Raw genomic sequence first — 12,489 nt, forward strand, 5'->3', positions numbered from 1 at the left:
AATAATTAGACATATGGCGATTATAATTAAATATACCTACCTATATCCACAAAGTTACGCGGAAGAGTTTTGATTGTATTGTTTTCACAGCTATGTGGAGGTGTTAATCTTTTGTTGTTATATTATATCAAAAAAGATTAACCCCCTCCGCAAAGAAGACCTATATAAAGGCTATTTATAACCACGAAGTTGCACGCATCTGGCAAGTTTAGTATGGACAAATCGCCATATGTCTAATTATTTCGGATTCCTCATGTCGATTCGGCATCTGCTCAACATACAGGGTGGTGCCTGTTTATAATGCAGGGCCAGGGGTGATCTCCTTGTTCAAAATAAAGCGGTAGTGTTAGTTTTATAGTCAGCAAAGTGTTCATCCATTAGAGATGTAGTAGTTGATGATGGAAAAAAGGGTAGTTTGCTTTTAATCTTGAAAACGAAAAAGAGATAGATTAATGAATTTGCGGTAAAGAGTTGGCGGAAATATGAAATAATTATTTTTCTGTGAAATTTTTCACTTTTAAAATGAGTAGGAAGGGGTTGAAATAAGCCTCCTATCACATTTCTTGTTAATGAAATTTAAGAAAAATCTTATCAAACACATGCAAAAAAAAAAAAAAAAAAATAAATTTTGATAGTTTAGTTTTATTTAGGAAACTTTTTATCTCTTGTGTTTTTTGATAAAAACTCACCGGATTTGAAATTAAAAATAAAATGTAAAGCATTACATGTCACGACAAAAACATTTTTAGATAAAGAAGAATCTAGTGGGCAGCTGTAATTTTTTAGGAAAAAATTTTAGTCGGCCGCTGTCACTTTTTAGGATGTTTCTAATATTGTTTTATTTGACATTACCCTACTGCAATACGTTATTATCTAGATTATTATTATCATTATTATCACTAGATTCTTAATCTAAAAATATTTTTTAGTCCTGACATGTAATGCTTTACATTTTATTTTTAATTTCAAATCGGTGAGTTTTATAAAAAAATACAAGAGATAAAAAGTTTCTAAACAAACTAAACTATCCAAATCAAATTGAGCTTTTACATGTGTTTGATAAGATTTTTCTTTAAATTTCGTTAACAAGAATGATAGGGGTAGTTTATTTCAACCCCTTCCACTCATTTTAAAAAAGTGAAAAGTATTACCAGAAAGTGTGTTTTCAACAGTAATAAGCTTCCATAAAAATTAGAATGAAGACATCATTGACTACTTCTCTTTCTGTTTTCAAGATAAAAAACAAGAACATTATTTTTCCACCATCTTAAAATTCAAGTGATATCTCCCTCTAATGAAGCTGACTTTGACCCAACGTTTATGAAGCAAACAACCCTTTATTTTGATTAAGGAATCACCCCCTGAAGTTTTTCGCATTTGTTTTGAAACACCCTGTATATACAGAAAATTCAAATTCCCATAACAGGAAATTTCCATTGCAATTGAGAGGTGATAAGCTTTAAAAAAAATACAATTATAAAGGGGACAAAGTGACACTAATGAACCGACATACAGTCCTGGTCACTGTATTTCCGTGTCCGTAAAATAAAACAACAAATTATTGAGTCTACCCCACGTCTACCCTACATCATAGTTTTACATTTTTTAAATAAAATTAGAACGACACTGATAAACCGGAATTTAAGTCGGCCATATTTGAGGCCCATCGCGGTGTACCTAAGATTTTTGATATGCTCCTTCCTTAGTCTTCTTATTCAAAGGTATATTCTAAAATATCTCCTCAAACACACCAAGGAAAAAATAAAAAGGATTTTACAATTTTTCGGAAATATTGCAATTTGCGAAACTATATTTTATTAGACATAAAATGTCGAAACTTCGCCATAATATAACCTCCTTCATATTCCTTATAGTTTCCGAGATAACACAATGGTTACCTCCGAATTTGGTCCACCTGGTGGTATATCTCGGTTATTATCTACCCCTCCCCCTTCCTCTTTGGAAGCTGCCTCTTCCTCTGCCTCCCGGGTTCCCCTTGCCCTTAGGCGGTGGACTTTTGGGCCTTAGGGCTTCTATTCTCTCGGTGCAGCCGGTGGTAGTTTGGTTATTTGCGAAATTGCTGGAGTATATGTCGGGCATGAAGTTGGAATTGGTCAGTTCGGGGCCGATGGTCAACCAGCCCGGCCTTATTGTGGAGTCTTTGCCGAAAATGTGCAGTCTTCTTCGACCTGGATGGAAAAAAAAACTTTGTTACAAGGTGTGCAAAACAGCAGCAAAACAGCGTCCATTCAACACAAATCAGTGAAAATTTCGACACTCAAAAAATTACAGAATATACAATTTCATTGTGAATTAAAATGACAGACACAGCTGTCACTGTCACGTATTGGACAAACCCTATGGACAAACTTTAGTTATAGTCCGTAAAACGAATAACTTTGAATTTGACAGTTCCCGCGGGCTTTTCTAGTGTTAATTTTATTAGGTTAGCAACTTGTTATATGTTGACACATTGTCGCAATCTCTTCTAATAGAACACTCAGATGAGGATTTATGACGTCACGCTAGTTGGAATTACTACGGATTGATAAATATGTTGTAGAATACATGGAAAACATAATATTCCTCGTATTTTTTAGTTTGTATTTTAAAAATGATATAGTTTACATGAAATATACAGTTAATATACATACAATACATATACCTATTTATAGTAATAAATACTTTGGCAAATAAACTATGAACCATACAAATGCAGCAAATGTTTTAAAATATGGCTGAAATCGTACTCCATAGTCAGTGTAGAAAGTTTTTAGTGTTAAGAATAATAATTTAAAAAAAATATGTGGTCATCTTTTGACAAGTTTATATTAGTTTATTAATTGTGCAGTAAACATTATAATATATAAATAAATGTTGTGAATGCAAATAATAATACATCACTATTAGTAGATATTGAATGTTTTTGTTAAATTAGATCGATTTTCAAACCCCCAAAATTTAAAATATATTTTACATGTTACGCATTATCTTATGTACCACATTATTGTGTATATGTTGTAAAACATTTGGCTGCATTTGTATGAATTCATAGTTTATTTGCCAAAGTATTTATTTACCATAAATAGGTATATATTATCTCTTAATCTAAGTATATTATATTGTATTTATTAACTTTGTATATTATGTATATTTCATGTAAACTATATCATTTTTAAAATACAAACCAAAATACACGAGGAATAATTATATTTTCCATGTATTCTAAATATATTTATTAATCCGTAGTATCTAACTAGCGTGACGTCATAAATCACTGCCCGTGGCTGTTCTATTAGAACGGCATTGGTCTAATATTTAGAAGTGTCAAAAAGCTGGATGACATTTTACTTTTTTGTCAATTATGACATTTCGTGTTGATTTTTGCAAGAAGAGGAAGAACTGTCACTTGTTTTATTATTTTCCTTTTCTATTTCATGAAAGTAAAAAGAGTTACCTATCTGATTCGTTCAGGCACTCAATTTAAAGAATATCAGTAACTTTTTTGACAGAGGGATTTTATATTTGACATGTTGGTAAAAAATAACGGTCAAAATTCAAAGTTATTCATTTTATAGACTATATAATGCTGCATGGACGTGCTAAAGAAATTATGCATAAACGTTAATTTTAAAAATGTTGCTAAACAAAAAAAAATCTTGCAAAAAAATGTTCTTTTGCATACAGGGGAGCCTCCAAAAATGCGTGCAATTCTCTCAAGTTAAACTAATTTAAGTCCACTTTCACAAAATAGGTTAAACAAAAGTGATTTAACAGAAAATCTGAAAATATCAATAACTGAATAATTTTATATAGTGTGTTCAAGATATTTGGATATCTGTAAATTGTAAAAATAATCAAAACTTAAGTATGTTATTTGGTATAGAGTGGAGAAAAAAGACTTACCCAAGCAAAAATGCTCTATTATATGAAATATTTCTACAGGTTTCTCCAAGCTGCCATACTCAGGTTCTTCAGATATGATTAAATCAATATCCACATTTGCATGGATAAAATCACCATCTGTCGATCTTCTAACAGTACCTGAAGAAAACAACAGTAAAAAATCAACAGAAAAAAACCAACAAGACAAAAACAGATAAAAAAACTAGAAAACAGATAAAAAAATAGAAATAAAAATAAATATTGTATGAATTGGTATACAGAGGATATACACACCTTTAATACCCATCAAACAATGCTCCTTAGTTCTCTGAAATACAGCTTTGGGATCCAGATTTTTTGAATGTCCCGGATTTTTTATATTTGTTTTTATCCAACAGATATCTTCACATCTAGAACATACTTAAGACAATAAAGAACTTCAGGAAAATAAATAAATATTCAGGGTAATCAAGAAAAGCTCTTAAAGCTTTGAAATAGTATAAGGTAATTTAAATAAATTTTTTAAACTAAACTTAGCTTTTTCTTAAATAAAACTCACCTTCTGAAGCCCCATTTCCTGAGACACACCCTGCCCATATCCAGACCATCCGAACTGCCACACCACAAAAACACAAAACTTCTCTGTGCCGCTACCTCCCCCACGTCCAAGTTCATGATCCTGTCCCACGACCAAAATTGCATATTGGTCGCGCCCATCGTCCTCTGGTACTCCTCCAAAGGCGGCTCAATCAATATAACGTCGAACTTTCCGTTCAAACTCTTGAAATCGTAAGAGGCTAGGTCGCATTTTAAATACATTGGCGGTGTGGCAGTTTGCGATATTAATTCATCTTTTAAACGGATTAGTTCCCTTAATTTTGGGTATTCTTCAAACCTTATACAAAAAAGAGTGTATTTTTAACATGTTTCGATATTAAAAAAGTATAAATACCTATCTGCTAGACCAACATCTCGAATAAAGTTCTGGGGTCTTTGACCAGTGTCAACAAAGTGTTGGCAATAATCATTGTGAGGATTTGACGACTGTGTACCCTGGAATAACCTTATATTTAAACAGATTCATACAAAAATCAAAAGATTACCTTCAAAAATGTGGAAGAGTCTCGATAAACCATTTCATCAAGTGCCTCCTTTTTATAATCATATTGCTCATTCTCCTGCAGGCTTGAACTGGGTTTATTACTCAATTTCTTTGCAGGAACATCTCCCGTTCCCAATATTTGTCTCAATTCTTCCGCCCCAGAAACCCCAAGCTGGAAAAATACAAATTTAGTAAAAAGTTTGGATCGTGTTGTTTTATTTTGTCTCACTGTTTGTACAAGTAATTGTTTCCTTTTCCGTGATTTTTCTCGTAATTCCTTTAGCATATCTCCCATTTTATTGATTAAAGAAGTTAAATTTAATTTAATAACAGTTTTTAATTCAATAATTACAGTGTTTTGTAGTCGATTTTTAGATCACAAAATTATAGGTTAGGTTAGTGTTAGTTGTCAAATTGGATTTATTTGTGTGTTTTTTTGGTTGCCTAGTTTTCGTGCCTAAATATTCTGATTCAAAAAAATTAAAATGTTTGAATTACATAAGAGTATTTTAAGTTTATTTAAAATATATTATAATAGTTTATTCAAAGTTTGTTTTAAATATTATTTAAAATAGATTTATTTTAGGCCAAACAACTTTGTGCTGATATACTGAATACTACAATGCATTTTTTGTGTTGTTGGTACAAAAAATAATATAATATAAAAAAATAAATACGATTAACTTTGTATAGAATCCATACAGTACACTTCTTCAGCAGATTTAGTTTTAAGCCGTCTATATATTCACAACGTATTTTATATATTTTAATAATTTTGTGTTTTAATTATATCTATTTATTTTAAAATGTTTTTTCTTCAAAATGGCTTTTTTAACAATGTTTAGAAGAAAACACTGAACAAAAAATTGTTTATCGTCGATTTTGAAGAAGTTACGTAAGGAATATAGGTAGAAATTTGTAGGGTTTTGAACAGATTAGATTGAATCAGTTGAAGATGGCATGTTATTTACCATTATCCGCTGCTAAACCCGTGATGGACGTTGCCAAAAGTTCTGATACCATGTCTGAGGTATCAGAAAACGGTACCGTGACGTCTGAGTGGACTTCCAAATGGGATTCCAGGGAAGATTTGAGGGATTTGGTGACCAGGCTGGGGCTGACCGACTTGGCTGATTTGCATCAGGAGAGATTCAGGGTGGACAGGACCAAATTGGAGAAGATGCTCACAGGTAAGGTCACAAAAAATCTCAGTATTTATTTTACATCCGTTTTTGCGTGTTATTTTTTCAAAAACCTACATTTCGATCTTAATAGAACAAAGATATACGAAATATAAACTTATTCGTCGGCTTTATGACGAAATAAGGCGTATCTCGATTTTTGCTACTTTTCAGGAGAGCAAATTAAAGAAAACAACTTACTTTATTTGGCCAATAAATGTAAAGTCTTTAATTTTTTAATAGTGTTTTTGTATTAACACTTAAACGGAGACATTGAGGAAACGTTCTGAAGATAAATTGTGCGTAAATTCTAATAAATAATTTCTTTTTGGTTGTTTAATAGAGATAGGCCTTTTTGTTATAATAATAATAAATTTATTTCCGAACGAATAGTATACATACGCCCATGTAAAATAAATTTAAAAATGATGGTAAAGTGTTCTTAATAAGGAAAAAAAATACAATATTCACATTATGGAATTACATACAAGAAAATACAATACATACATACAGAAAAAATCTGAAAATCACCAAAAAATCAGAAAGAAATATTTTTAAATACTTTTATTCGCGTTGGATTAGATCAACTGAAAACAAAGACAATTTTCAATATTGACAATTTAATAATATTGTTTTTTATACAAAAATACATTTTTTTAACTAATATATTTTTAGTAATTATTCGGTTAAGTCCGTTTAATAAAAATCAAGCTAAACAAAAACAAAACATGTTTCTTCATTCGTGCCTTTTTGATACAAATAACTGTGGACTAACAGTTTCTGTTTTCCCTGTTCAATGATAAAACTTCCATTCTACGTGTTTATGCAGGATGATAGGCACAATAAATAAAATTTTCCAAAAATTGACAAGGGATGACAATGCCAATGGCCTGACAATGATAATGAGATAAAAATTATTGTATTTTTCGGGCAAGTCTTCGTCGTAACGAAGAATTGTAATATTTGAGATGGGGCAAATTTTTAAACGAATATAAAATGAAAAAGGTACAATATTGAGATGCGCAAATTCGCTATGTTAAAATATGACCCATTGGGTATGTCATGACGTTGAAAACTCAAAATCGCCAAAAATCGAGATCCGCCTTTTCGTCATAAAGCCGATGATATTTTCTCTTTTGAAAGAAAATTTAAGAAGAAGTTAACATACAAAGACACAAGAAAAATGGTTATTTTTTGACAATCCTAATTTCTTCTAATTAATCTCCTAATTCAGATATATACAGTATGTCTCTGGAAATGTGACGTTCTGAGAAAAATGCATTCTTCGTAAAGAAATTGCTTGTTCTAAAATGGTTAATCCAAATTTCCATACCGCTTTTGAGAAAATAAAAAAAAAACATGAAAATGTAGTTGAATTTTTTCCTAAAATTATATTACCATAGAACCCTTTCTTGATTTTCAGGAATGAGGAAAAAATTCAACTATATTTTAGCTTTAGCTATGATATTTTAGTAGCAAACATTTTTTATGAAGAATGCATTTTTCTTAAAATGTCAATATTAAAAAAGTTACTGCTCTTGTAAATTGTAAAGACAATCCGGGAACATACTGTATATGAGAAAAAAGTTGATTTCTAGTTTCTTAAAACTTTATTTTCTCTTAATAATTTAGGTAGGTTGTTTGGTATACAGGGGAGCTTAAAAAATTCGGTAGTAGATGTGAGAAAAAACTTTTTAAATATTTTTTTGGTAAAATTATATTACCATAGAAACCTTTCTTGATTTTCAGGAATGAGGAAAAAATTCAACTATATTTTAGCTTTAGCTATGATATTTTAGTAGCAAACATTTTTTATGAAGAATGCATTTTTCTTAAAATGTCAATATTAAAAAAGTTACTGCTCTTGTAAATTGTAAAGACAATCCGGGAACATACTGTATATGAGAAAAAAGTTGATTTCTAGTTTCTTAAAACTTTATTTTCTCTTAATAATTTAGGTAGGTTGTTTGGTATACAGGGGAGCTTAAAAAAATTCGGTAGTAGATGTGAGAAAAAAGTTTTTAAATATTTTTTTGGTATATTTTGAAAATAATTCTCTTTAGTAAACTTTACATTTTTACTATCTCTTTACATACCAAATAACATACTTACTTTTTTACTAGTTTTAATAGCAATTTGCTGAGATACAGAGACATATACCATGATTAACATACTATAGTCTATAAAATGAATAACTTTGAATTTTGACCGTTATTTTTTACCAACATAGGAAATATAAAATCCCTCTATCAAAAAAGTTACTGATATTCTGTAAAATGAGTGCCTGAACGAATCAGATAGGTAACTCTTTTTACTTTCATGAAATAGAAAAGGAAAATAATAAAACAAGTGACAGTTCTTCCTCTTCTTGCAAAAATCAACACGAAATGTCATAATTGACAAAAGTAAAATGTCATCAGCTTTTGACATTTCTAAATATTAGACCAATGCCGTCTCTAATAGAACAGCCACGAAGCGAGATTTATGACGTCACGCTAGTTAGATACTACGGATTAATAAATTTGTTGTAGAATACATGGAAAACATAATTATTCCTCGTATTTTTGGTTCGTATTTTAAAAATGATGTTTTATATACAGAGTATACATAGTACATAGTTTACATGAAATATACATAATATACAGTTAATAAATACAATATAATATATACCTATTTATAGTAATAAATATTTTGGCAAATAAAACTATGAACTATACAAATGCAGCAAATGTTTTTAAATATACAAATAATGAATAGGCAGTACATAAGATAATGGGTAAAATGTAAAATATATTTTAAATTTTGGGGTTTGAAAATCGATCTAATTTAACAAAAAACATTCAATATCTATAAATAGTGATTACAGTAGTGAATAGTAAGTTATATAATACTGATATATTATTATTTGCATTAACAAAATTTATTTATATATTATAATGTTTACTGCAATTAATAAACTAATATAAACTTGTCAAAAGATGACCACATATTTTTTAAATTATTATTCTTAACACAAAAACTATCTACTTTGACTATGGAGTACGATTTCAGCCATATTGTAAAGCATTTGCTGCTTTTGTATGGTTCATAGTTTATCTGGCAAAGTATTTATTACTATAAATAGGTATATGTATTGTATTTATTAACTGTATATTATGTATATTTCATGTAAACTATATCATTTTTAAAATACAAATTAAAAATACGAGGAATAATTATGTTTTCGTACACATATATTAAGTATTCTACAACATATTTATAAATCTGTGGTATCTAACTAGCGTGACGTCATAAATCTCACTCCGAGGCTGTTCTATTAGCGACGGCATTGCGTCAGCATGGCCGCAAGTTGCTAACCTAATAAAATTAACACTAGAAAAGCCCGCGGGAACTGTCAAATTCAAAGTTATTCGTTTTACAGACTATATATAGATATTTGGCTAATTTGTATATGGCAGGAAACTATACAAGGTGCTAATTTTTTTTAAATCAGGCACTAAATTTAACGTATTTTTAAGGCGATAATGAGGCACTTTTTCCTGCTGACGTATTTTTTGCAAAAGTCATGGAAGACACGGACACGATCATAACATGGCCCAATAAATTAAAAATAGGCGCCAAATCGAAAAAAGGTACCTCTAAAAGGGTATAATTGGTACAATACGTACAAAACGATATAATAAAATTAGATACAAAATAATATACCGGGTGTCTCATTCATTACTCATGTTGCAAACAGAAAATTATATGAAGACTACAGGGGAAAAACGATCTAAGTCACACTTTCTTACTTTTGAGATAAATGAATTTGAAACTTTAAAGACTAAAGGAAAAGAAATAATAAAATGTAGCGAATCGTAAGAAGTTTTTATCAATAGTTATATGTCTAGACATTAACTAATTAAGAGACAAAATAAAGAACAATAATTTGTAGCAAATTTGTTAGATAAAATAAAAGTCGTATTCGCTTGGTTCAATGGAAAAGTGATCCAAGTCCATATGGAATAATTCTGTATGTGGTTACTCCGAGAATTACTCGTGCTGGAATAAAGAGAAAAATATGTTTTTATTCTCATTTTTATTTGGTGGTGCTTTATTGTGTTGTTGTTATTATATTTTCTAAATATTTTTTTATTTATTTCTTATTTTTTTCATCATTTTTTTATTAATATTATTAGCATTAGATTATTTTTTACTTAGGAATGGCGATTTATTTCTGATAAAACGAAACTACACTACTAGACAGTCTCCTTATGGTTCCAGCAGAACATTTCCAGAATTTAATTTCTTTGAATTTAAAACTAGTAAAGCAATATAGTTTAATTGATATTACTCACCATATCTGCATCGTTTAGATGAGCATTGTTTGACGCCCAAGGCAAATTTGTGTAGTAGTCTTCCAGAGATTCATCTACGAACTTTTTCAAAGATTGTAACTGCTCATACTTGAGTTTGGGCAAAGGAATTAGGTCAGCATAAAGTTGTTGTGGTGCTGAATATATAGCTATGTTTATTCGTTTTGTATGCGTTGATATGTTTACAAACATGAAATATGGACTTGGATCGGTCTTCCGTGAATTCACGTGGACTTAGATCGCTTTTCCAAAGTATTAATATTTTAACCGCTGATTTTAGTGGACTTAGATTATTATTTCAGCGTTGCATTATTCCTATTTTGGAACGGACACTTGATGGGTATACGATGTCAGTGACATCTCAATTTTCATTTTTTGGACTTAGTCCGTTTTTCCCGTGTAGTCTTCATATGCATTTCTATAGAAAGCTTGAGCTATTTTTTTTTATTTTTGACACCCTGTCTATTTTCTGGTATATTTAAAATCAAAAATGGCATATTTACGAAGCCGACATACATGTGTTAAAATATAAATACAAACTTGTGTTTGATTTTATTGCATCGCATATTTGTACCTATTAAAGAAAAAAAAAAACGGTGTAGAATATTAACAAAATACCGTACGTTCGAAAAAAAAAAACGGCGTCAGTGTTGGCTTGGGAATAAAGATCGCTGTCATTTTAGATGTAACATTATATGGGAAATGTCATCGATCGTTATTTCCAAGCCAACTTGACGCCGTTTTTTTCTATCATACGGTATATTCCCTGTAGGCATGCTATTTGTTTCTTGAGATATAAGTACACTTGTCATATAAATAAAGACAAAACACTGGATATACACTACGTTATAAAAGTATTGTTAATTAATTTATAACTTTTTGTTATCATACTGGGTGTCCCAAATGTTTGTTCAATTTTTTATTGTTATATTCATATGTATATGTATAAGACAAATACTGTGTTCGTTGTACTGTGTTGTTCCTGTAACGTTTTATGTATATTTGATATTTTTAACTGTAAAATACCTTCTTGAAAGTTAATGTACTCGTTTGGCAGGGAATATATGAATTAGGGTGGGTCAAAAAAAATGACTATTTTTTTTCACTTTATACTTTTATACTCTAAAAAAAAAGGTTGGTGGACATCTCAAAAAAATTCTCTCCAAGTATGAGCTCTTAATTTTAATAGGAAGGTCTTTCGCCACTTAGTTTTCTATATTTCCGTATTATTAGAAAGAAAAATTCATATCTCGGCATCTACTATTTCGAAAAAATATCTCTTTCTATATGTTTGTAGGAAATTAAATTCTTTACAAAAGAGGTCTCTTATATTTTTTTTGTAAATCTCACCGTTCGAAAGTTATTAAAGGTTGAAGTTTGCTTATTTTAAGGAAGTTTTCTTTTTTCTTATGAATGTTCTAACTTGTTAACAAAAAATCATTATAATACGCGCACTCATGGTTTTGTAAAAAATTCACAGCTCTACAAAAATGGTTTCTTATAATTAGTCGCTTGAATTAACCGTTTAAAAGATATTCATAGTCAAACTTCAATGCACAATAATTTTAACAGTTTTTGACTAATAATGCGAACAATTCCAATTTATTTTATAAGTTTCGGGAAGATTTGTATAAATTTGAGTTTCTATGAACAAATAAATGTTTTAAATTTTTTTTTAGTTCTTTTAGTCGTTATTTACTTGAAATTTAATGAATCATTGTCTCTAAGTTAGAAAAAATGCAATCATTTTTTATTCCAATGTACCCAAACATGTTTAGAACTAAAAAACCTAGAAAAAAAGTTTAAAGCATTTCTTTGTTTATAGGAACTTAAATTTGTACAAATTTTTCCGAAACTCATAAAATAAATTGGAATTGTTCGAATTATTAATCAAAAACTGTTAAAATTATTATGCGTTGAAGTTTGACGATGAATATCTTTTAAACGGTTTATTTATTTATCGTAT

General features: G+C 29.7%; 2 protein-coding genes across 2 annotated transcripts in view; one reads left to right on the top strand and one right to left on the bottom strand.

Annotated features, from left to right (window-relative positions):
• Window positions 1-1,786: 1,786 nt before the first annotated feature.
• LOC115881055 (N6-adenosine-methyltransferase non-catalytic subunit) lies at window positions 1,787-5,406 on the bottom strand. The gene is made up of 7 exons (XM_030898415.1): window positions 5,217-5,406; window positions 4,989-5,159; window positions 4,838-4,938; window positions 4,445-4,780; window positions 4,180-4,295; window positions 3,907-4,044; window positions 1,787-2,189 (listed from the first exon to the last, which is right to left on the bottom strand). Exons 1-7 carry the CDS (start codon window positions 5,280-5,282, stop codon window positions 1,936-1,938), a joined length of 1,182 nt encoding a protein of 393 aa, XP_030754275.1. The 5' UTR covers window positions 5,283-5,406; the 3' UTR covers window positions 1,787-1,935.
• A 306-nt stretch (window positions 5,407-5,712) lies between these two features.
• LOC115881031 (protein bicaudal C) overlaps window positions 5,713-12,489 on the top strand; it is a 29,248-nt gene continuing 22,471 nt past the window's right edge. The window contains exons 1-2 of the mRNA XM_030898387.1: window positions 5,713-6,177; window positions 9,687-9,800. Of these exons, the coding sequence (XP_030754247.1) occupies window positions 5,943-6,177; window positions 9,687-9,800 (349 nt within the window). The 5' untranslated portion in view covers window positions 5,713-5,942. The remainder of the gene's footprint in view (window positions 6,178-9,686; window positions 9,801-12,489) is intronic.

This window comes from Sitophilus oryzae, unplaced genomic scaffold, assembly GCF_002938485.1.
Source record: "Sitophilus oryzae breed Bouriz unplaced genomic scaffold, Soryzae_2.0 scaffold_1693_pilon_pilon, whole genome shotgun sequence".
Lineage (NCBI taxonomy): Eukaryota > Metazoa > Arthropoda > Insecta > Coleoptera > Curculionidae > Sitophilus > Sitophilus oryzae.

Excerpts from the sequence above, each read along its gene's own strand:
- LOC115881055 (XM_030898415.1), bottom strand. The coding sequence starts at position 5,282 with ATGGGAGATATGCTAAAGGAATTACGAGAAAAATCACGGAAAAGGAAA. Across the intron at positions 4,939-4,988 it reads ACTCTTCCACATTTTTGAAG|GGTACACAGTCGTCAAATCC; the intron begins GTAATCTTTTGA and ends AGGTTATTCCAG. Across the intron at positions 4,781-4,837 it reads GATGTTGGTCTAGCAGATAG|GTTTGAAGAATACCCAAAAT; the intron begins GTATTTATACTT and ends TTTTTGTATAAG.